General features: G+C 48.9%; 1 protein-coding gene across 1 annotated transcript; it reads left to right on the plus strand.

Moving 5' to 3' along the window:
- The first annotated feature begins 506 nt into the window (after positions 1-506).
- On the plus strand, positions 507-20,872 carry SERINC3 (serine incorporator 3). Its single transcript, XM_056122113.1, has 10 exons — positions 507-666; positions 6,982-7,143; positions 9,199-9,392; positions 10,997-11,076; positions 12,045-12,182; positions 14,546-14,715; positions 15,614-15,704; positions 16,919-17,099; positions 18,947-19,174; positions 19,953-20,872. The coding sequence occupies exons 1-10, from the start codon at positions 628-630 to the stop codon at positions 20,089-20,091; spliced, it is 1,422 nt and encodes a 473-aa protein (XP_055978088.1). The 5' UTR covers positions 507-627; the 3' UTR covers positions 20,092-20,872.
- Positions 20,873-25,239: the final 4,367 nt, after the last annotated feature.

Below are 25,239 nucleotides of genomic sequence, written 5' to 3' on the forward strand. Positions count from 1 at the left end.
AAACTCCGGCCAGGGCCTGGCGAGGCTCTGGCCAAGGCCTGGCTAAGCCCCGCCCAGAGGCTGGTTAAACTCCGCCCAGAGGCTGGCTAATCTAATCACCGCCCAGAAGCTGGGGGCTCCGCCCAGGGGCTGGCGAGGCTCCGCCCAGGATCTGCCTAAGCCCCGCCCAGGGGCCGGCTAATCTAATCACCGTCCAGAAGCTGGGGCCTCCGCCCAGGGGCTGCCGAGGCTCCGCCCAGGATATGCCTAAGCTCCGCCCAGGGGCCGACTAAACTCAGGCCCGGGGGCGGGTGAGGCTCCGCCCAGGATCTGCCTAAGCCCCGCCCAGGGGCCGGCTAATCTAATCACCGTCCAGAAGCTGGGGGCTCCGCCCAGGGGCTGCCGAGGCTCCGCCCAGGACCTGCGTAAGCCCCGCCCAGGGGCTGCCCCAGCCCCGCCTTCTCGCCTGTCAAAGTCCGGGGCGGCCCAGTGGGCGGCCGCGGCCCAGGGCGATGGGCGGTGCCAGGCCGTGACGCGGACGGCGAGCTTCCGGTCTGAGGAACCGTCGCGTCTGTGAGACGCCTCCGGAGCGAGCGCCGCCGCGGTCAGCAGCGTCGGGAGCCGTGCGCTCCCCTGGGCCCGGTCAGCATGGGGGCCGTCCTGGGCGTCTGCTCCCTCGCCAGCTGGGTGAGTTCGGGCTCTGGGGCCTCGCCGGGCTCGCGCGCGCTGCGGGAGAGCGTCGGGGGCGGGTGCGCGTTCCCCAGACGCGCGTGAGCGGGGGCCGGGCGGGCGGCGGAGGGTCCCGGGCCGGCGGGCGGGCGGGCAGACGCGGGCGGCCCCGGGGCCCGGCGGCCGCTGTTGTTTACAGTCCCGGGCCCCGCCCCCCGGGCCGTCCGGCGTCCGGCGCCGTCCGGGTGCGTCCGGGTGCGGCGGCGCTCGCGGCCCGGGCCCGGGCGGGAGCCGGCGGGGCGGCGCCTCTTGGGTTCCGGCCCGGCGCCCGCGCCGCCCTGGAGGTGGACGCGGGACGCGTTTGTCCCCGTGGTCGCCCGCAGCCTGGCATCGTCCAGGGCTCCCGAGGGGTTTTAATTTAATTAGAAAAAAATTTTTTAACGGAGGCCTGCGTGTTCTTCTGGTCCCAGGGAAAGAAGATCTCGCAGGTGCCTATTTCAAAATACAGATTTTTATTTATTTTGCTTTTTGAGTCACATCCGGCGACGCACAGGGATAACTCCTGGCTCATGCACTCAGGACTTACTCCTGGCGGTGCTCAGGGGACCCTATGGGATGCTGGGAATCGAACCCGGGTCGGCCGCGTGCAAGGCAAACACCCTACCCGCTGTGCTATCTCTCCAGCCTCCAAAATATAGGTTAAAAAAAATTATGATTCGATGACATCACTCGATTGCGATTATTGGCGTTGTTTGGGATGGGGGGGCGATGCCCTGATGTCATCGCTCCGGCTTCCCGGAAGGTGGGTAGAGTCATCCCGGCATGCCTACCTGGAGAGCTGTAGGGCGGGTGCAGTCCTACAAAGGGGGCGATTCCGTTGGCAACACTGTTTCCATGAAGGGGAAATGCAGGTCTGTGAAGGAGACTGTGCCGAGGGCACGCAGGCCGCTCACCCCGTTTGGCGATCTAGACGCACCGTTTTGCAGATTTCTCACCCCACCAACTGACTCCCATGGGCGACCCCGGGGGGGTGGGGGTGGGGGACATGCCAAGCCTCTCCCATTACTTTGAGACCAAAAGGCGTTTTCTCTCCTACAGGGCCTTTGGCACTTTACAAATTGTTTTCCAGCAGGGATATTTTTTTTCTCTTGACCTTGACCCCATGATAAATCAGTTATGCATAGTTGGCTTTGCGCAGTCACATCTATAGTGGGGCGCTTCCCCCCCCCAACCGATACAATCCAGGAGTGAGACAAACTACTTTTTTTTACTAGCTTTAGAGAAAATATAACCAAGGTCATTCGTTTAGGAGTAACTTGGTAAAGGCCCTCCCTTTGATCATCGATTTGCTCCGGCGGGCCCAGTAACGTCTCCATTGGAGACTTTGTTGTTACTGTGTGAATACTCTCGATTTTTGATTTAAAAAAAAAGTCTTTCCCACCCTAATAAACTTGGAGTACTTTCTGGCTTTGGTGTAAACCTGTGATTGGAATCAAGGTAACTGAAGGATTACTCTTTGTCACTTTTATGTTCTATTAATCCTTTTGCTTTTTGCTTTTTTTTTTTTTTTCCAGTGGAGCAGCAAGGAATTCCGTGTACCAGAGAATGGGATGAGTGAGAGGAAGGATAGTAGATGAAGTCAGAAAAGTAGCAGGGGAGCGAAATGCCCTAGTTCCCTTATGTACCTTATACATACCGTACAAAACCTGATGTGGTATTGTGAGTCAATGTGAAGACCTTGAGATCCTTTGCAGAACAGGGGAATGATGTGATCTTCTCTGTGTTTTAACAAAAATACTGTGTGGAGATTAGGAAAGGACTAAGCAGTGCGGTGGTGGTGCTGGGGTGTCTTTGAATGATAAAGGATAGATTAGCAAGAGAATTGTGTGAGCCAGGTGCTTCTGGGTGGGGGAATTTACATTGGAGGCAGAGGGGGAGGTGAGCCACTGGGATTAAAGGATTTCTTTGGGAAAAACAAACACTAGGAAAGATAAGTGGGTTTTTAGGAGAGCAAAAAGAAGAAAGTTTATGACACTTGATTATGTAGGTCTCATCTTACTGTAATAAAGCCTCTGGAGAAAAGAATTTATGGCAGCCGCCTATCCAGAAGTTGTTGCATGGAGGAAGATAGCCCCCAGAAGGCTCCTCTTCTCCTGTGTCTGTTTAATCTCACATGACTCCATCTTAACCTTTATACCAGTTTTGGGTTCTGAAGGGCTCACTGTAGCTGTGAGCCTGGAGCTATGCATTTCCTTCAGAGAAATGATAGGATTGTGGATTGCAGCCTTAGTTAGACTGGGGAGAACCCGGCATTTATTCAAAGCTTTATAAGCAAGATTTATTTTCACTGGCAGATCCAGCTGGTCTGCTGCTCCCAGGACTGGGTCCTGAGCAGACAAAGCAGAGACTTTGAACTTCCGTTAGCCCCACATACTGGCTGGAATGTTTTTTTCTGAAGTGCAAAGTTAAAAGCCAGAAACAAGGGGCTGGAGCAATAGCACAGCGGGTAGGGCGTTTGCCTTGCACGTGACTGACCCGGGTTCGACTCCCAGCATCCCATATGGTCCCCTGAGCACTGCCAGGAGTAACTCCTGAGTGCAGAGCCAGGAGTAACCCCTGTGCATCGCCAGATGTGACCCAAAAAGCAAAAAAAAAAAAAAAAAAGCCAGAGACAAACGGATTTGGGAGGAATGGGATGGGAAATTAGGAACACCATGGGGAACTGAAGGAAGGGGCTTTATAGCTGTGTGAAACCAAGGCATCGCACCCAGTAGGAAATGTTTTCCCGAGAGTCCCTGTAAGGAAAGCAATTTGGGAAGTGCAGGAAGGAGGATTGCTGAAGAAGGCCTGACCAGAGGCTTTCAGTATATATCAGTCGGAACATCAAGCCCTACCACAGTAGCAGTGGCCGGGACCAAGGGCCAAGCTAAGGACGCTGGGAAATACTGTGATCCTGGGTGTAGTTTCAGAACAGAGCTGGGTGCTGTCAGATTTGATGGAGCTTTGGATAAAGGCTTAAAGATGACTATAGCAAAAAGAATTTTGGCCTGAGCAACAGGAAGAGGAGAGGAAGATTGAGCTGGGGTAGTGACAGCATAGTAGGGCAGGTGTGTTCCACAGGAGCTAATACTGTTAGGCAGATCGTGATCTCCCTTTAACTGACAAAGAGACTGTAAACAGCAAGCAGGGTTTATTGTAAGACTAGCTAGCCAGTGTCGGGCCGCCTCTGCAGACACAGGTCCAGCAGGTTAGGCAAGACCCAGAACTTCTTCAAAGGGGATCTGTATAGGTCTTCACAGACTGTTACAGCAGAGCCCGCGCATTTCGTAGCCAATAGATTCATAACAACACATACTTACTTAACCAATCCATTTAAAAGCACATCACTCCTTAGCTGATAGATTCAAAGATCAGCGTTTACGTACACGGGCATTGTGGCTAGTGGGTATCTCATAACTCAGACATCTGGTTATCTTCTATGTCTATGTGATTTACAGCTCAGGACACCTGCATTCCGGTGGAGGCGGATAAGGGAAGAGTTACAAGCAGAGGGGCAGTTAAGGAAGATTCAACAGTGGAGGCAGGATTTACATCTCAAGGCTTTACTAGGGAGGGGGAGATAAGGAAGAGTCACTAACAGTTTAGCTCTGGCATTTCCCTCCAGGTCCCACTGGACTTTACAATAACCTGTGCCAGGTGTGATTGTATAAGAGACAAAACACTGCCTGGTCCCTCCTTTAGATACTCTTAGGTGTCCAGGACAGAAACAAATCAGTCCATGTGTTTTATCTGCTAGGGTTGGATTACAAAATCTTGCAAACTGGGTGGCTTGACGAATTGATTGTCTCAGCATTCTGGAGGTTTAGAGTGAGAGTCAGGTATGAGAGGGGTGTGGGGGACATGTGTGCCATTTCCCTGACTCGGGTGGGATCTCTGGTGTCCGTTGGCTTCCAGATTGCTGCTTCATCTTCTCTCTGTGATCTCGCCCTGTGTCGTTGTAGCTGTGTCCTGTCCACATTTCTTCTTTGGCACAAGTCATAATTGGTCTTGGTGCCCACTAACTCATCATTTTAGCTAATTGCATCTGCAGTTGCCTATTCCAAAAGGTCTCATTTGGAGACTGGACATAGAACTTCAACGGATGGAGGAACAACCTGCAACTAATAGCAGGCAGTTCTTTTTGTTTGTTCATTTTTGTTTATGGGCCACACCCTGCGATGTTCAGGGGTTACTCCTGGTTCTGCACTCAGGAATTACTTCTGGTGCTGCTTGGCGAACCAAATGGGATGCTGGGATCAAACTGGGGTGAGCCACATGCAAGGCGAACACCTTATCCACTGCACTCTTCTCTCCAACTCCCCAAGCCTCATCCTTCCGATCTTGGGAAACCATGAATCTGCTCTGCTCTCTGTCCCAAGAGTATACGCTTACACATAGTTTACACAAGTGAGATCGTGTGCTATGTGACCTTTCGTGTCTGGCTTCATTACTTTGCCTGCTGTTTGCAAGCTCGGTCCATGTTGTGCCATGTATCAATTCCTCTCTTTTGGACTGAATATGTAATAGAGTGTCTGGACATATATTTATTCATTCATCAGGAGTTAGAATTTGCATTGTAAATTGTCTTTGGTGATTATAAATAGTGCTGCTTTAAACATTGATGTACAAATGTGTGTTTGCATACCTATTTCCGCTCTTTCGGGTATACAATTGAGTAGAACTTACGTGTCATGTGGCTTCTACTTTGGAAGGAACTGCCAGATTATTCTCGAGGGCAGCTAACTGGCTCCAGCTCTCTCTTTATAAGGGTTACCATGGAATGTTGCTGGATGCTGCGCTCACAGATTTGGTAATGAGGATTCTCAGAAAAGAGCGAGTTCGATGACTAGGGTTCTCTGATTCTTAGGTTTAGGAGAAGTGGCTTGGGGTTTGTTTTGCAGTGCTGGGGGGGGGGTGACGCCAGGTTCTCTCAGTGCAAAGCAAATGCTTTGTTGCTGGGCTGGGGAGGCTCCGGGGTGCATGCTTTGCATGTGGGAGCCCCAGATTTGATATCTGGCATTGATCCTTGACACTACCTGTCCCAAGAGCAGAGTCAGGAGTAGCCCTGGTCACTTAGGTGTGACCCCCCCCCCCAAAAACAAACAAAAAATGAAAGCAAACAGAAAATGAAAAGAAACTGTGAAAGGTGCTCTGCTGCCGAGCCATATCCCCAGCCCAGGATGTTTTAAAATAAATTTTTCTCTCTGTGACATACATATAATGTATCAGATCTTAATATTTTTTTTTGCTTTTTTTGGGGGGGGTTCACACCCGGTAATGCACAGGGGTTACTCTTGGCTCTGCACTCAGGAACTACTCCTGGTGGTGCTCGGGGGACCATATGGGATGCTGGGAACCGAACCTGGGTCGACCGCGTGCAAGGCAAGCACCCTACCTGCTGTGCTATCACTCCAGCCCCCTCATAATACATTTTTATTATTTTTTAGTTTTTGAGAATTTATTTTAATACTGTATCAACTCTGAAGGAGCGCATCAGCCTTCTACATAATTTTATGCTATACTGGGGCACTCGTCCATTCAAAAGCCTTTATCAGGAATGATAATGCTGACCTTTGTTCAATGATTTTTCTGGACTCATGCGTTCAGGTCAAAGTAAGCAATTACAGAGTAGGTCTGAGACCCATAATAATACATTTAGATTTTGAATGAAATTGAGACACAACAAAGAAAAGCACAAGTTGGTGAATTTCTGAGAATCTGGCATTGGAGCCGGGGCAGTAATACAGTGGGTGGGGTTGCACACAGCCGACCCAGGTTCTATCCCTGACAATCCATATGGGCCCCTGAGCCCCGACAGGAGTAAGTCCTGAGCAGTTTCGGGTGTGGCCCCAAAATAAAAGTAAAATGTTACGGTAAATGACATTGATTTGAGCTGGGTACAGGATGAGAAGTTGTGGCTTAGAACACAAAGCACTTTCATAAGAAACACTCAAGTCTGTTCTGAAAGGGGCAAGTGTGTTGGTCTCTAGCTTCTCCGTTTCTTAATGTCATTGTGGACGCAGTGCTGAGCGCTCGTTTGATCAGCAGTCTGAGGGAGGAGGAGGGTTCTCTTCACAGATGGGGAGGAGGGTGGCGGAGTCTGTCTGAGAGATGGAGAGATCAGCTGAGACAGGGCAACGTGTGGTGGGAGGGCATAAATGATACCCTTCCCGCCGTAATTGCTGGGGTGTAGATCACCTGGGGCCTGGTCGGCCTTTGCCTCCTGCTCTAGGACACGCGTGCTGTGGAGGAGTCCCTCGGAGGCCTCACCGGGCTGTGCTGTGCTTCTTACAGGTCCCGTGCCTGTGCAGTGGGGCATCATGTTTGCTGTGTAGCTGCTGCCCCAACACTAAAAATTCCACGGTGACTCGCCTCATCTATGCTTTCATCCTCATCCTGGGCACCGCTATCTGCTGTATCATGCGCACTGGCACGTTGGACGCTCAGCTGAAAAAGGTAATCAAAGGAAATGGACTGGATATTATTTTAATTGATACTTACCTTTTGCAAAAAGTCTGTAATGGTTCATTTGAGCATTCTGATGGTGAAGGAACAGAATGCTCTTTTAAATTCATCAGGGTTGTTTTTGGGTTTTGGGGGGTTTGTTTTTGTTTGGGGGCCCACCCAGCGATGCTCAGGAATCACTCCTGGCGGTACTTGGGAAACCAGATGGCATGACGGGGATCAAACCAGGTCATCAAATGCTCTACCAGCTGAACTGTTGCACTGGCTTCCGTTGTTGGTTTTTAAAATTACTTCTGGGGGGGCTGGAGCGATAGCACAGCGGGGAGGGCGTTTGCCCTGCCCGTGGCCGACCCGGGTTTGATTCCCAGCATCCCATTTGGTCCCCCAAGCACCACCAGGAGTAATTTCTGAGTGCATGAACCAGGAGTAACCCCTGTGCATCGCCAGGTGCAACCCAAAAAGGCAAAATAATAACAATAATAATAAAATAAAATTGCTCCTGGGTATAGTCAAGACACACAATGCCAAGGTATTTCTAGTCCTGGTGTCGGAGCCATAGTCCAGTGGGATACGGCCTTGCACATGGCTAGTCTGAGTTCTAACCCTGGTATCCCATATGGTCCCCTGAGCCCGGCCAGGAGTGATCCCTGAATGCAGAGCCTGGAATAAGCCCAGAGCCCTGCTGTTAAGGTCTCCCAAAAATACGAAAACAAACAAACAAAAGATATTTCTAGCTCTTTTCTAGAGATAGAATCTTACCTTCAGGCTGTATCTTCAGACTTCAGAAAACAGATTTTAAAAGGGTGGTCCTAAAACATTTTCTGTTCACGCATGTTTACATGTTGAGTTCCTAAACAAGGATACTGGCCTTTGACCTGGGAAGATGAGGACAGAGCACACAGAGCACTTCACTTTGGTGCTCAAATTGAAAATTAGTTATCCTGTTTGATGGTGGTTGTGCTGGGGCAAGCTGCGAAATGGAGGCGGAGAGGGAGGGGCAAAGAGGGGAAGAGAGAGACGGGGGTGGGGGGGAGTGCGCGCATGCGTGCTCAGGATAAAATAGTCCATTAGAGGCTCAGCGCTAAGGACTCCCAATTTGAGGACCCCCAATTCGAAAGTGAGAGAGACTTGGAGCCCTGTTTGCTGAATGGATCTCTCTCTGATTCTCTCATGTGGGCTGCAGTCTCCATACATCTTATCAGTGAAGCAGGGATACAGCAGAAGAAAAATAATCAATGCATTGTGCCTATATGGTGTGTCCTTCACGAGCCCGCAAGAAACACAATCTGTCCGTATATCCTGCCCATTTGGTACGGCTTTCAGGTACCGCTTCCTGTGCACCGCCATCAATCTGGTGGGCCCTTAACCCGGCTGATACGGGTTGTAAGAAGGAAAGCCTTTTCCTCCCTTCTCTTGTTAACCTAGGGGGTCAGTTTCAGTTTCTCAGTTCTCATTACATTTTTTTTTATTTGCTTTTTGGGTCACACCCGGCGATGCACAGGGGTTCCTCCAGGTTCACGCACTCAGGAATTACTCCTGGCAGTGCTCGGGGGACCCTATGGAATGCTGGGAATCGAACCCGGGTCTGCCGCGTGCAAGGCAACCGCCCTACCCGCTGTGCTATCACTCCAGCCCCTCTCGTTACATTTTCTTACTTGTCATTGCATGCAGTTTCTTAGTTCTCATTACAATGGCAAGATTTTAAATGAATTGGAAGGCAAAGAGAAAAAGCCCCTAGGATAGTGTTGGAGCTGTTGGAAGTAGTCAGTATTAGAATTCCTCATTTTCCTCTAGGAACATAGATTCTCTCCTTAAGTGTAGATATTAAGGGCTGGAGCTATAGGACAGTGGGTAGGGTGTTTGCCTTGCAACTGGCCGACCCAGGTTTGATCTCCAGCATCCCATATACTTCCCCGAGTACCACCGGGAGTAATTCCTGTGTGTAGAGCCAGGAGTAATCCCTGAGCATCAGCGAGTATGACTCCAAAACCTAAATAAATAAATAAATGTGAATATTCTCATGACATTGAACTTGCTTTTTTCCAGATTCCTGGATTCTGTGAAGGGGGATTTAAAATCGAGACAGACATACTAAAAGAAGAAAAAAGCTGTGATGTGCTGGTGGATTATAAGGCTGTCTATAGGATCAGCTTCTCTTTGGCCATTTTTTTCTTTGTGTTTTTTTTGCTTATGTTAAAAGTAAAAACAAGTAAAGATCCCAGAGCAGCAATACACAATGGGTATGTCAGATTTATTTATTATGAACCTGTTATGGTGAGGGACCCTGGGGCAGGTATTATTGCCATTCTTGAAAGATTTAAGGAAATGTGTAAATAGTGGCTCAGATGCCTATGGGAAGTTGGTGTTTGGTATTTTTTTTTTTTTTTTGGCTTTTTGGGTCACTCCTGGCGATGCACAGGGGTTACTCTTGGCTTTGCACTCAGGAATTACCCCTGATGGTGCTCAGAGGACCATATGGGATACTGGGAATCAAACCCAGCAAGGCAAACGCCCTACCTGCTGTGCCATTGCTCCAGCCCCCAAAAAGAAAATTTTTAAAAGAATTTTTGGCAGCTTAATGTGTTTTTATCTCCTTATTATAGATGTAGTAACTGAAAGGTTAAGTAAACTGCCTTCTCAATTGTAAGGGTTGGAACCAAGATCAAAGTCACTTCTGTCCACCTTTAAAGCCTGTTTTCTGTTTGTTTGTTTTTAAACTGTCCTTTAGAAGTCAGGCCCAAAGAGGCACTGAGCGTCTCAGGTTTTGGGGCTCTCCAGACCTCTGAGCGCTACTGGGATGGCTGTATGCTCCCCAGAAATATAGGATTGAGTAGCTTCCTTGGGCCCCAGTGTTGAACCTTGGACCTGGATGGGCAAGAATCACAGAGAGGACCCCCTCCCCAGAGCTTCCTAGAAATACTTGGGGGACTCAGACACAGGTTTGAACCATCCTTTGCCCGCGATGAATTATGTGGTTATAGGGCAGGCACTTCTGTGCTGTGTTATAAAAGAATTAGGTGGTCATTTTATCCCCAGATTTTAATAATGTAATTATTCTGTCCGTTAGTTTATTTATTTATTTATTTGGTCATATCCGGCGATGCACAGGGGTTTCTCCTGGCTCTGTACTCAGGAATTACCCCTGGCAGTGCTCAGGGGACCATATGGGATGCTGGGAATAGAACCTGGGTTGGCCGCGTGCAAGGCAAACGCCCTACCCGCTGTGCTATTGCTCCAGCCCCTGACTCCATTAGTTTAAAGCGCTCCAGAATTCTAGACAGTTCCTATCTGTAATGCTAGTAGTAAAGAAATCATAGTTACATAGTTCTCTTATTATCAATGTGAATTATTTGTTCTCTGTTACTATTTGTCTTGTTTGTCCTTAAATTGCATGGAATATTTTGTTTGTTTCGGAGCCACACCCAGCAATGTTTAGTGCTTACTCCTGGGTCTACACTCAGGGGTCACTGCTGGTGTGTCTCCGGGGACCATATGGGATGCCCAGGACGGATCCCAGGTCAGCTGTGTGCCAGGCAAGTGCCTTCCCTGCTGTGCTGTCGCTCCAGCCCAAATTGTGTAAAATATAGAGTGAAAAGGTTTGGGCCAAATGGAAAATTTAAACCCAGAAATCATTTTGGAAATAACATTAAGGCTTTGTTTCTGGATTTAGGAACTTGTTTTCCATTTTTCCCTTTGTGTTGGTGGTACATGTATGCATGTGCTAGCAGTAAAACCCAGGACCTCACACAAGAAAAGCATGTGTTTTACCACAGAGATACCATCGATTTCTTTGTGTTAATGTGAGGGTAAAAATGAGAATAAATGTACTTTCTAATTTTAATAGGTTTTGGTTCTTCAAAATTGCTGCTATCGTTGGTATCATGGTTGGTTCTTTCTACATTCCTGGGGGCCATTTTACCACAGGTAAGACTAATTCTTAAGAAAATTCATTGTAATAAATACAAACATTACAAATCATAAAGTTACATCTTTTATAACTGAGTTTTGCAGAACTGACAATTAAATGAAATGGTATTCAATGATATCACTGGGTCCTAACATTAAGATTCTGATTGATTAGAGCCAGGAGGCATTCCGTGCCCCTCTCAAATATTTTGGAACCACATTAATCAAGTTTATTTAATTTTTTAATTTTTTTACTTTTTCGGGGGGTGGGGGTGGTCATACCCAGTGATGCTCAGGGTTTCTCCTGGCTCTGCATTCAGGAATTACTCTTGGCGATGCTTGGGGGATGTATAGGATGCTGGGGATTAAACCTTGGTTGACCGGGTGCCAGGCAAACACTCTACCCACTGTACTATTGCTCTGGCCCCATTAATCTATACTTTCTCACTTTGCAATACTAATTGGACAACTTGGCCATGGAAAGCCCTGGAACCCATGTACTGCACTGTCTTGTCTCATTCACCTCTTTCCCTGACCTGGCACCAAGTGAGGCCAGTAACTTTGCACTGTGATTTTCCTCACACAGAAGCGAAAGTTTATTGTACCTTTGGGAATCTCGGGGCCTGAGCTCCCCTGGGAACATGCTAGAGCAAGTTTGAAAAGGACGCTTTTCAATGGGTGCTTTTGTATTGGTAGCTCTAGTACTGTAGAGACATTCATATCTTTATCAGCAATCTTCTTTGAATTCAATTGTTTTTAGAATATTGTTAGACGGTCATGGTCACGGTCCTCCCGTTGTTCATCGATTTGCTCGAGTGGGCCCAGTAACGTCTCCATCATGAGACTTGTTACTGTGTTCGGCATATCGAATACGTCACGGGTAATTTGCCAGGCCTTTTGGCTAAGATCAAGTGTGTATTGTTAGACAGTAACATTATGAAATGCTATTCCTATAGTAAATAACCTTTTTTTTCCCCCGTTTGTAGCCTGGTATGTTATTGGTATAATCGGGGCCTTCTGCTTCATCCTCATCCAGCTGATACTCTTGGTAGACTTTGCTCACTCTTGGAATGAATCGTGGGTAAACCGAATGGAAGAAGGAAACCGCAGGTGTTGGTATGGCGGTAAGTATTTAAACTCACCTTGGAGGCTCTTAGTACATTAAGCCACGTCAAATAAGCTGGACAGTGGCTGGAGAGATAGTATTCGGGTTAAGTCACTTGCCCTGCATGTTGCCAACACAAGATTCCATCCCTGGCACTGCTTATGATCCTCAAGCACCACCCAGGTGTGACCCCAAAATAAAACAATGCACAAATAACAAGGTGTTCAGTAAAAATACCCATCGTTTAAAATAGTTAAACTCGTGGAACTAGAGCTGTAGTACAGTGGCTAGGGCATTTGCCTTGCACGTGGCTGCCCAGGTTTGATCCCCAGACCCCCTTTGTACCCTCGAGCCTCATCAAGAGTGACCCCTGAAAGCAGAGCCAGGAGTAAGCCCTGAGCACTAGGTGGGACATGAAGTAAAATACAAGACAATGAAATACTTAATTAAACTCTTCGGGAGTGGAGCTGGTTTTACAAAATATAATTTCCCAGTTATTCCTGAATTAATGTAGTAGAGGGTCTTTTTTTTTTTTTTTTTTTTTTTTGGGTCACACCTGGCGATGCACAAGGGATTACTCCTGGCTCATGCACTTAGGAATTACTCCTGGCGGTGCTCCGGGCACCATATGGGATGTTGGATGGGAACCGAACCCTGGTCGGCTGCGTGCAAGACAAACGCCCTACCCCCTCTGCTATCACTGCAGCCCGAGCTGGTTTTATAAAATATAATTTCCCAGTTAATCCCAAATTATATGCATTACTGGGAGTATTACAGATGCTTTGAATCATTGGGATTCTCCCAGTTGATTTATTTTTGAGGTTTGATGTGTAACTACATGTGTTTAGATCGAGGAAAACCTTTCTTCTTATTGATTCTGGTCTGGCTTTGACAGCCTTATTTCTGTGGACAGATGGGTTCTGCTGATGGAACATCTGTCCATGTACCCTGGGGGTGAACAACCCTGTCCTGACTGCACTATTCACAGTGTGACTCCAGTGCTGCAAAAGTTTCCTGATGGGAAATGAATTAAGTTTTCCAAACTGGGACTAAAACTTACAGCCCGTCGTGATAGGAAGGGACTTTGAAACTCCGCGTATGCTTTGAAATTCTGTATCAATGACCCAATGATACCTAATTTTAAAAGTACTTGGGGCTGGAGAAATAGCACAGCGGGTAGGGCATTCGCCTTGCACGCGGCCGACCCGGGTTCGATTCCCAGCAGCCCATATGGTCCCCTGAGCACCGCCAGGGGTAATTCCTGAGTGCAGAGCCAGGAGTAACCCCTGTGCATCGCCGGGTGTGACCCAAAAAGCAAAAAAAAAAAATAAAAGTACTAGCTATTGAAACTTCCTGACTCTCCCCTCTTTCTCTCTATTATAAAAGGAGAGCTGCTCTGGGTCAAGAAATTCAAAAACCAAAAATCACAAAAGAAAATAAATCCCTCTGTAACTGAACTCTCTTCCTGTAATTACCACTCAGTGAGAACATATTGATAGTCTTCCTGTCTTTTTTTTCTAAATAAAATAACATATGTATCCTGTATAGAAGAAATGTGTGCAATATTTGTGTTTGATTTGTTTGGTATATGGGGCCACACCCCGCTTTTGCTGGGGGTTGTTCCAGGCAGTGGTCTGGGGCTTCTGCATGCAAAGCCTCTAGCCCTTGGAGCTACCTCCCTGCCACATTTAAAGATGTGTGTTAGCCGTATTTCACTGTATAATCATAGCCATGCATTTTTCAGTTAAAAACAAAACAAAACAGCACCAGAAAAAGAACTTTATATAATAATTGCACCCCATTATTTTGATATCAATATTAAGAATAACTTGTGAGGGAAAAGAGAGATAGTCCGGGCTTAAGGTGTTTACCTGGCATGTGGCCAACCCACCATCAAATCCTGGGCATCACCCTGAGTACTGCCAGGGATTATTCCAGAGCACAGAGCCAGGAGTAGCCTGTGAGCACTGCTTGGTATGGCCCCCAAATCAAAAATAAGTAAATGGGGCTTTGTAGGTGGCAGCTACAGAGGAAAAAAGTGCCATTAAAAAGGTATTTCCCACTAAATACTGTCCATGACATTTAGCTTACAGTGAGCGGGGCCACTTTAGAACCCAGAAGCCTTAGAGTGCAGTTTCTAAGCAAGTTTAGAGTGCGGTTCTGCGGAGGTGACTCCGAGGGCTGAGCATACGTGGGTGCCCTGCATGGTCCCTCTGAGCCCTGTGTCAGGAGTAGCCCTTCATTACTGCCCTGTGTCGGCCAAAAACCAAGGAATTTTTTTTAAATGGTGGCGCACAGTTGAAGTTCAGTGGTGTCTCTGAAGTGAGAAGAGTCAGGTGTCTTTTGGGGTGCGAGCATTCATCCTTGTCTCCTTTGTCCTAGCCTTACTGTCTTTCACGAGCTTGTTTTACATCCTGTCGATCGCCTTGGTCACGGTGCTCTACACGATGTACACCAAGCCGGATGGTTGCACGGAGAATAAGTTCTTCATTAGCATCAATCTGATCCTCTGCATTGCGATTTCTGTTCTGTCAATCCTTCCCAAAATCCAGGTATGGTGGGTTTTTTGCTTTTTCCTTCAGTGAAAAGAAGGGGATATATAATTTAAAAAAAATTTTGGCTTGGGGGCCACTCCCAAAGAAGCAGGGCCTGCACTTAGGCTGCTGTACTATCTCTCTGGCTCCCTCTTCTATGAACATTGTTTTGTATTGGGGCCACACCTGGCAATGCCCAGGTTCTACACTTAGGAATTACTCCTGGTGGTGCTTGGGGGACCATGTGGGATGCCATGGATCGAACCCAGGTCAGTCATGTGCAGGGCAAGTGCCTTACTCATGGTACTATCTTTCCAGCCCTGAACATTTTATTTATGTATTTATTTTTAAGCTTTTGACCCACACTCAGCAGTGCTCAGGCCTACTCCTGGCTCTGCACTCTGGGATAATGCCTACCAGTGCTCAGGGATCAAACTCGGGTCGGCCAGGTACAAGGCAAATGCCCTACCCACTGGACTATAGCTCTGCCCCTCCATGTGAACGTTTTTTTTAATGCTTAGTTGAAGTCTGTGTAATCTTGCACGTGAATTTATGTCTCAGTTTATCTATTTATGGTAAAGTTTTTATTATTATAACTTAGTAACTATGAGATGCACCATTGAGTGCCTGTATCATAATGAAATGAAACTTTGTTTATTAAGAGAAAAAAAGAAAGCAAAAAACAGGAAAGGGCTGGAGAACTTCCAGGATTCTGAGATGCCATGAGCACCTCTTTCTCTCATAAGCTCTTTTGCCAGGTGACACAGCTGACAAGCAGCTTGTCATTTTCCAGCTCTCAAGCCAGAGGGACCTTTCTCAGTTCACGAGTATTTACTGTGGCCCCGGGAAATAGCCTGGGCTTTCGAAAACCAGCCCTTGCCGTTCCTGTGGTATGGTTTTCCTTTGGGTTCCGTAGGAGCACCAGCCGCGTTCCGGTCTGCTACAGTCCTCCATCATCACACTCTACACCATGTACCTGACGTTGTCGGCCATGTCCAACGAGCCTGGTAAGTAAGGGGACGTCAGCAGCGCCTTCACCTGATGGAAAGCAAGTAGGAGATGTCTCCTGTGGGGGCGGGCAGGAAACCAGAGGAAGAGCAAGTGGTAAACAGACTGCGCAAACACGAGCTCAGTCCTGTCGTGTTCTCGGGGTGCCGGCAGATGCCGCCCTTTCTGGTTTTGTTTCCCATATTCCTTCACGGCTTACAGCCCAAGAGACCAGATTCCTTTAGCCCAGTGACGCGTGACCTTGTACACCTGCAGCCCAGTGAAACCGGGAGAAGTGTTCTGCATACTGCCGAGGCAGGGAGAGAAGTGATGATTTATCATAAGAATTGATACGGCGGGCTGGAGCAATAGCACAGCGGGTAGGGTGTCTGCCTTGCACACGGCCGACCCGGGTTCGATTCCCAGCATCCCATATGGTCCCCTGAGCACCACCAGGAGTGATTCCTGAGTGCAGAGCCAGGAGTAACCCCCTGTGCATCGCCAGGTGTGACCCAAAAAGCAAAAAAAAAGAATTGATACGGCAGTATTTGTGACGGTCCCACCCCGTGACCCGAGCATGCCATGTACTGAAGCAGTAGTAACCGTTTCGTGGTGCAGCAGGATGTGTCTGGGCCTGGCAGCAGTCTGGACTGGGGCCGAGGCCACTTCTTTAGCAGGTCCAGGCTTCTCCCTCGACTCCGACAAACCAGTTCAGAGCTGGACCAGCCAATACTGCTTTTTCCTCTTCATAAGGGTTGTTGTCATTGAGTTTGGCTGGTTTTTCCAGCTTGAAAAGAGCGAGCTGGAGGAAATCTCTTCTCATGGTTGTTGCAGGGTTACTTCTCGGTAGGGTATTTCAGAACTCCTTTGAGAGGAAAGCCTCGCAGGCCCTCCAAGGATGATTCATGCAGCTTACGCTTATTATTATATTCTTACATAACTATGTAAAACCGAAAACTGGAAATAAAGTCTTTGCACAGCGACAGAACCAAAAGGATTTGCCAGCTCAATTTCAGAGCCACGCAAGCCCTGATCAGCGTTCTGAAGCGTGATGGATGCTCGGTAGTTCTTTCCCTTGGCTTCTCCGTGGCGGCCACACACGGTGTGCTAACCGCTAGGTTTCATGTCCTTTGGCAGTACATGTCCTTCCTGTCCCATGAAGCACAGCCCTCAGATCCTCTCTTGGAGTAAGAAAGCTAGGACTTGGAACAGTGAAGCTTTTTTTTTGTTTCAGATCATCACTGCAACCCCGGCCTGTTGAACATCATCACACATATAACTGCACCAAGCCTGGCGCCCGGGAATTCCACCACACCCGTCCCGATCGATGCTCCCTCCACCAACACCAGTCATTTCCTGGACACTGAGAGCTTTTTGGGGCTGTTTGTTTTTGTTGTCTGTCTCTTGTATTCGAGGTAAGTTAAAAAGCACGCAGGCAAGATGTTCAGAACAGAGTGAAAGTGCTATTTTCCTTTCACAGAGTTTTGTGAGGGAGGCAGGAACGAGACTGAGCTCGCTCTCGAAATTCCTGGTCTCACCTTCGTTCCTGAACCACATCTAGTTCCGAACATTTACTCTCGGCTTACCTGGATGTCTATGTAGATGTAATTTTCGATACCATTATGTTTCAGTTGATTATAGTTAAACTAGATCGCTCATGGGGGGGCGTGGTTTGGCCCCACCCCCCACCCCCTGCCAGTGCTGCTCAGGGGCTGCCTCTGATTTGGCGAGTGGAGGTCGCTCCAGTGACACTCAGCCGCTGTGCTGTGCTTGGGCTCGAACTCGAGTCTCACCTGTAGAGCCCTGTGAATTATCTCCTTAGCCCTCATTATATAATTCTTAAAACTAGAGAACAAGACTTTGTTTAAAAAAAAAAAGAAATAGGAATGCAGACTATAAACACACATGTTCTTGGACTGAGGAGCTAGTGCAAGGAGATCCTTGCCTTGCACGTAGCTGGCACCACACTTGGTCCCCTGAGCACCCCTGAGCTCAGTGACCCCTGCTGAGCATTTTGCTAGAAGTACCACTTGAGCACTGCTGAGTATGGCCTTGAGAAGTGAAAAAAAAAATGAACACTTTTTTGTTTGTTTTGTTGTTGGTTTTGTTTACTTTTGTGTTTGTTAGTTTTTGAGCCACGCTCAACAGTGCTCAGGTCTTATTCCTGGCTTTCCACTCAGGAGCAATTTTTTGATGGGACTTGGGGGACCATTCAGGGTGCCCGGGATTGAGCCTGGGTTGGTGTGATTCCTTTTATAGTCCTTTTTAATTGCAGTTGTCGTTGATCACTCACTGCGAGTCTCTCTGGTCTCAGCCCCCACATATGTTTTGAGATGTGAATTTGTTGGGGCCGGAGCAGTAGTACAGTTAAGTAGGTAGGGTGCTTATGTGCACGCAGCTGACCTGGGTTCCATCCCGGGAACCACATATGGTCTCTCGAGCCTGCCAGGAGTTGGCCCTGAGCATTGCCAGATGTGACCGGTGTGGGGGACTGGCAGATTAGACCTTGGACTGGGTCCGAATTTTGAAAAAAAAGTTTCATGGCACAACAGCTGGGCTGGTTTATTTTTAGATTTCTGTGACCCCCTTCAACAGTTCCTGGGGGCTTCTTCCAGCCATGCCAGACCACCCAGTGCTTGACCCTGTTGGGCTGTTCCTGTCAGTGTTTGGGGCCTCCAAGTGGTGCCCAGGTGCCGTGTGATTAGGGGAGATTCCCTCTGGCTTTGCACAGGCAAGGCAGACACCAGCTCTCAGACCTATCTCCTGGCCCTTCGCCTTTTCTTTTTATATAGAACTCACGCGAAAATTTATTTTTATACAGAGTACAGTTCAATAGAATACAGTTTCTTTCTGTCTCTGTAGGTTTACTTCCTCAGATATTTCCTGTTCATGGAGCCCTGTGATTTGTGGCCTTTTCTGAATGGCTTTTTCCATTTGGCACACCTTTCCAAAGTTCAGTCCTGTTGTCGCATATATTAATACTCTGTTCCTTGCTCTTTGGGTAGAATATTCCACTGCGTGACATCTGGGAGACAGACCTTGATAACCTAGAGTGTTTCAGGAAGCACCTAAGCAGTTACCCAGTGGTCCCCGCTGAGCGTTCTGTCTTGGGATGCCAGCGCTAGTTCATGGCTCAGACCTGGGCCACCCCGTGGGCCTGCATCCCCGAATAGGAGGCATTCTGGTGCCAGATGGCCGGCGGCGGCAGCAGGCCACCTCTACGGCCCCTCTCGAAGTTGTCGTCTTTGGGATCTCTTTCCAGCTTCCGTAACTCCAGCAATAGCCAAGTGACCAAGCTCACCCTGTCAGGCAGCGACAGCGTCATCCTCAATGAGACACCACTCACGGGCGCCGGGGATGAAGAGGAGGGCCAGCCGCGGCGGGCTGTGGACAACGAGAAGGACGGAGTGCAGTACAGTTACTCCGCCTTCCACCTCATGCTCAGCTTGGCCTCCCTGTACATCATGTTGACCTTGACTAACTGGTACAGGTAGGTGGGAGAACACTTGCCTCCTGGGGCTGCCTTGAGTCTCCATCCCTTGTCTGAGCCATGTGACTGAGCTGTGTTCAGTGCTGACCTTTTTTTTTTTTTTTTGGTGGAGGAAGGGCACACCCAGCAATGCTCAGGAGTTACTCCAGGCTCTGTGCTCAGGAGACACTCCTGACAGTGCTTAGGGGACTGTGTGGGATGCGAGGGATCGAACCCAGGTCAGCCACATGGACGGCAAGCGCCCTACCCGCTCTGCTACCGTTCCAGCCCTCAGTGCTGACTCTTTCCTGAAATACTTTACAAGTTTCTCTAGTCCTGAGTTTAAAATCGAGTTGGGATTCTGACAGTGCCTCCATGGGGTACGCTTGAGTTACCCGAGAGAGAAAATCCTGACATGAAATAATCTCAGTGTCTCTGTGCACTGATGTTTTTTTCTGTGTGTAGAGCTGACTTGAAATAACTCTAATCAAAGGAGTGATTATGGTGGGGAAGGAAAGTTTCAGGGACAACACATCAGTCTCGACTTTGCCCATTTCCCAAAATGGCAAGGTGTTCTTAAAGAAATGGCCAAGAGCAGTCAGGGTTCCGCCTGCTGGGAGTTAACTTGCTGTTGTTACAAGCTGCTTGGAGGGCAGGGGGTCCGGATCACTACTTGTTTCACCCCCCTTCTAGAACCTGACTTAGTGTCAGCCACGTTGCAGTGGCAGATGGCAGTGGCTGTAGCTCGAGGGGCTGCTGGATGTGTGACTCGTTGGCTGAATCGCTTCTGTTCCCTCAGCCCTGACACACAGTTCCAGAGCATGACCAGCAAGTGGCCAGCAGTGTGGGTCAAGATGAGCTCCAGCTGGGTCTGCCTCGCCTTGTACGTCTGGACCCTGGTGGCCCCCCTCGTCTGCACCAACCGAGACTTCAGCTGAACCTCAGGAGGCTTCCCCAAGGCTCCCTCTGCTGAAAGCCCGTCTCCTTTTACGTTTGCTTCAACTAAAATATTGAGCGAATGCTTAGCAAACTTGACTGTATCCAACTTTCTATCAGAGGACAGGCGTGAATAATGCTTGATGCAGGACCTGAAGTTGTCATTTATATGTATATGATGTTCATTTGTAAGGATTTAGTGCAGAGAGAACATTTTTAAAGTGATCTACAGCTGTGCTGTGGTGAGAGTTCTTTATTTAGATCTATTGGTTCTACAACTTTGATTTTAAAAACGTAAGATATAAAAATGTTGGATATTTGAGGCCATCATTAATATATTTCTATTGCAGTCTCCTTAAGAGGCAAAAAAGAAAAAGCATTTCTATGCCAGTTTCCTTGTGAAAGTCTTTCTCTACTGTGTAATGTAACTCTGTTCATCCCTTCAGTGCTTGATTGAGGTAATACTTGGGGGACAGAGGATGTGTGTGGGTCCTTCTGTGGAAGGGGGTGCTGTCGAGATGGCTGCTGCTTTGACATCTAGGGGTCTTTATTTACATTTTTCTACTATGGCAGTGATAACATTAGATTCAGGTCTATGGCTTTGCCAGAAATGTTATATCAATCCATGCTTTATAGGTTTGGTCGAAATGATTCACTCGGGCAAGCAGTGCACCTTTGGTCTATGTAATTATCTTGTTACAAGTATGTACACACAAAATGCATGTGAATCATTATATTTGCACTATGAAGGCATTTGATTAAAATCGAAAGACTTAAGTATGACCACACTTTTCTTTAGCAGTTTTTGTGAGTTAGCGTCCTTCCTCTTTTTTTTTTTTTATGTACCTGAGCAGTCAGGTTTATTAAGCATTCTGCAGAATGCATTTGTTTTCATAAAGCTTGAGGTCTCACTCTGGATGAAGTTTCATCAAAAATTGTACCAAATATCTCCTTCAAATAAGCCGCTTTGGTTAGGTGAGAAACACGGCAGGAACTATCAGGAAGCTCTTAACGTGTCCAGAGAACAGACTGAGTGTTCGTTTCTTTTCTTTATGGGGAAAGGGACACCCCAAGGGTTCCCACACCTCACGGTTCTCAGGACTTACTCCTGACTGTGCTAGGGGATCATTCCTGGCTGTGCTTGGGACCATATGTGATGTGGGGTGGGGGGGCCTTGAATCAGGATCCACTGCATGGCAAGCAGTTTCCTGCACCTCTGGACTGGCTCCCCTGCCATCTTTCTCTTGGTTTTCTCTTTTGCTGTGTTGGATTGACGTCAGGCCTCCTGCGTGCAAGGCCCGCGCTGACCGCTGAGCCGTTGTCTCCAGCCCCAGATTTTCCAACAGATTTACTGAGTGTCTGTCCTTTGTCAAATTCCGGGAGGTACATTTAAATACCACCGACACTGGCTCTGCCCCCTTGGAGCTGCTGCTGGGAGGAGGGTGGGACAAGCTGAGAGAGGTCACTCGGTGTGGTGCTGTCTCAGAAGACAAGGCTGGAATGGGGAGCAGAGGTAGGCGCTGCTGAGGAAGGGCTGTGTGAGCTGTTGCGAGCAACACTGGCTCATTCTGGCGAAATTACTGGGTCCTCAGTCACTGTGGCCGGCAGGTGACAGAAAACTTGGAACTCAGACATGGAAAGTGATGATGGGCAGAGAGGGGCAGCTGCTTGCTACTGAGAGCTACTCACTAATGGAACCTATTGAAGCCACCTGGGGGGGGGGGGGGGGCTGGAGCAGTAGCACAGCGGGTAGGGTATTTGCCTTGCACGCAGCCGACCCGGGTTCAATTTTCAGCATCCCATATGTCCCCCGAGCACCGCCAGGAGTCATTCCTGAGTGCCTGAACCAGGAGTAACTCCTGTGTATCGCCAGGTGTGACCCAAAAAGCAAAAAAATAAAAATAAAAATTGAAGCCACCTGGGGAGGTGTAGGGGAGAGGTGGGTTCCAGGTTGCTGATTGGGATGCTGCTGTTGAATCGCTGGGGTCGGGGCTGGTTCCGTTTACTTAGGGGTGAACAGAACGGGAGCAAGTTATGCCACATGTGCCGGGAGGATGGAGGTGTTTCCTTCAGGGGGCCCGAGAGCAGGCTGGGGTCCAGCGGAGTGGGTACGTGTCCAGCTCTGCCTTCTCTGGCAATCTGGTGGGCTGCTAGTTCCTCAGCACAGCCTGTGCTTTACCGGGCAAATGGTGACTCTAAGTGCTCAGCCGCTCTCTTCATTTGCACAAAAGTGGGTTCTCAGTACACAAGACAGTCGGAAGAGTGTTCAAATGGTGGAGCAGGGGAAGCTGTTTGCCTTGCATGCGGCCCACTCGGGCTTGATCCCCGGCACCCCATAGGGTCCCTTGAGCCCACCAGGAGTGATCGCGAACAGAGCCAGGAGTCAGCCCTGAGCACTGGCAGATGTGGCCCAAATATTAAAGGAAAAGGGGAGCAAATGCCTAGCAGAGTCGAAGGCTCCAGTTTCCATCCCTGGCTCTGTGTGCTCAGTGCTCACTCCCTGACCACTGTGGAGTGCTCCAGGCCTCCGAGCACTGGCCTTTATGATCAAATGCAGGAGGTTACTCGGTCAAGCACCAGCCCATTTCCTGCACTCGGGAGATACCTGCTTGTGGGCTAAAAATAAGGCTACGTATTTATAGGAAAGAGATGCTGAGTGGCATCTGGCAGAGGCGACATTTGAGATGGCTGCAGAAGGGAGCAGATTGGGACAAGAGGGGCAGTCTCCCGGTGGCAGAGGCAGGGAAAAAGGGTTGATGGCAGATGTTGGGCCCTTCATTTCCTGAGTCAGTCTAGTTACTGATGGGTGTCAGGATATAGAGATGAAGCCACAGCGGATCTGGAGAGCAGACGGAGGGAGCTTTCGCCCTTCGTTTCCCCCGTGTAAGGCAGACTTGGCTCACCCACTTGGCTCACCCGCAGGACCCTCCGGATCAAGACCATGAAAGAGCCTCATTTTCAAAACCATGGTGTGCCACCATCCCTCCTCTGTGTGATAGGAGAGAAAAGCGACATTAAATTGTAATGCCCCTGGAACAAAAGCTCAACAAAATGTTTTATTTTTCTCCCGGTGATGACACAATTTGGCTGTGAATGTGAAGTAATGACATCTTTAAAATTCAGAGTGCTCATTACTTGCTGGGCCTCACCCTGAGAATGGTTGGCCTGTTGGCTCTGAAAGCCGTTCTTAGCGCGTGCCGGATGACACTCCGCGTACATAATGGCAGCTTGTCAGCAGGGGTGCGTCACCCTAGTGCAGGGGAGGACTTGAGTCATCAGATCTCCTGGTGTCATTTCATTCCAGAGAAGTCACCTGATGTTCCATTCCCAAGAACAAGCGTGTGTGTCCTCCAGCTCTGTGGACGGAGGGCCCTGTCTCTGAGGCCATCTGCTTGCTCTAGAAATACATCAGAGGCGACAGCAGTGATGGCCCGTTGGCCCAGTTACAGTGGGAGGACACTTTTGGAGGCCTCGGCTGGATGGAATGTTCACTTTCTGAGATGGTCTTGCAAGAGACCCGTTGGGCTGGAAGAGAAGTTTCTCCACAAAAATCCAGCCAGAGAATGGCTGTAGGTTTGTTTCTCATTGTTTTGTACAAGCCCGGCAAGCATGGCAAAGCCTGGCAAGCTACCTGTGACGTATTCGATATGCTAAACACAGTAACAAGTCTCAGAATGTTACTGGACCCACTCGAGCAAATTGATGAACAATGGGAGGACAGTCACAGTGAGAGTGACGGTGAACCAGACTAGAGCTCAGGTCTAATTAGAACAAGCAAAGTTTTATTCATGACAAGCCCTTGATTGAAGATTTCTTTTTAAATTTTTTGTCTTGTTTGGGGGCCACACCCAGTGATGCTCTGGGGTTATTCCCAGCTCTGCACTCAAGAATTAACTCCTGGTGGTGCTCGGGGGCAGGGGAGGGGGGCATATGGATTGCTGGGAATTGAGCCCAGGTTGGCTGCATGCAGGGTAAGTGCCCTACCCACTGTACTATTGCTCCAGCCCCCGATTGAGGGTTTCTTTTACGAAATGAAGTGGTTTCAAGTAGGAAACAGAGGACAGGAGAGCACTCTTTCCGGTGGTCTTTCTTCATCGAATTAGGCATGAGTCCAGAAGGGGAGGGGGTGGGGGAGGGAGGGGGGAGAGACGGAGAGAGAGGAGAGAGAGAGAGAGAGAGAGAGAGAGAGAGAGAGCGCATGTGCAGGAGTGAGGTCTGACTCCTTGAGTCCTCTGCTACCTGCAGGTGGAGGGGGCAGAGACCAGGCTCCTGTGTTTCCTGCCATGTCGCTGTGTCCATGCTCTTACCTGGGAGCCCATCAGGCAGCCACCAGGCATGGCCCTGTCCTTGCAGGCGACCTGCATTCTCGGTGAGAAGTAACAGCAGATCCCACAGACAGTATCAATGCCCACAAAAGGCTCTTCCGTGTGCATGCGGAGAGCCCCGATCCCCAGGATCCCCTTAGAACACCGTCAGGAGTGACCCTGGCCTGCAGCCAGGAAAAGCTGAGAACCGTCTCGTGTGGCCCAAACCAAAAATAGTGATGGTTCTTTTTTTTTCTTTTTTGGGTCACACCCCGCGATGCACAGGGGTTACTCCTGGCTCTGCACTCGGAAATGACTCCTGGCGGTGCTTAAGGGACCCTAGGGGATGCTGGGAATCAAACCCGGGTCGGCGGCGTGCAAGGCAAACACCCTCCCCTCTGTGCTATCTCTCCAGTTCCCGCTGATGGTTCTCCTTTAACAGATCAGACTGAGGCTTTGAGCAGTTAACTGTGACCAGTCCGGGTACCAGTAATGAACTTTCTAATTAGGACCCTGCTGTCTTGCCAGGAGACAGGGATAAACTCGAGAGGGCTCAGACAGACGCCTGACTGTCCCAAATGACGGGCGTCTTAGCAGGTAAGAGGGTGAGCATTTGGTGCATCGTTTTTCTACAGGAGTATTTCTTTGTGCTCACCAGCTTGCAGTGTAGTGACACACACTCGTTGCAGATGTTCACAGCTAGCAAGCGCGTGCTTATTCACGGGGGCTGCTGACGCACTCCCCTGGCGGGGCCTGCCACCCTGCCGCTACCTGCACCTCCCACGGGGCTGCCTGCTGACCTCATTACTGGTGACAGGAACACATCAGACCTGTGTGGGGAACGAG

Source organism: Sorex fumeus, unplaced genomic scaffold, assembly GCF_029834395.1.
Source record: "Sorex fumeus unplaced genomic scaffold, SorFum_2.1 ptg000044l, whole genome shotgun sequence".
In the NCBI taxonomy this organism is placed as follows: Eukaryota; Metazoa; Chordata; class Mammalia; order Eulipotyphla; family Soricidae; genus Sorex; species Sorex fumeus.

What these genes read in the sequence shown, in the direction of transcription:
- SERINC3 (XM_056122113.1), top strand. Translation starts at nt 628, where the DNA reads ATGGGGGCCGTCCTGGGCGTCTGCTCCCTCGCCAGCTGG. An exon ending in TCTGCTCCCTCGCCAGCTGG is followed by an intron (nt 667 to 6,981) that starts GTGAGTTCGGGC and finishes TGCTTCTTACAG; the next exon opens with GTCCCGTGCCTGTGCAGTGG. An exon ending in GGCCATGTCCAACGAGCCTG is followed by an intron (nt 15,705 to 16,918) that starts GTAAGTAAGGGG and finishes TTTTTGTTTCAG; the next exon opens with ATCATCACTGCAACCCCGGC.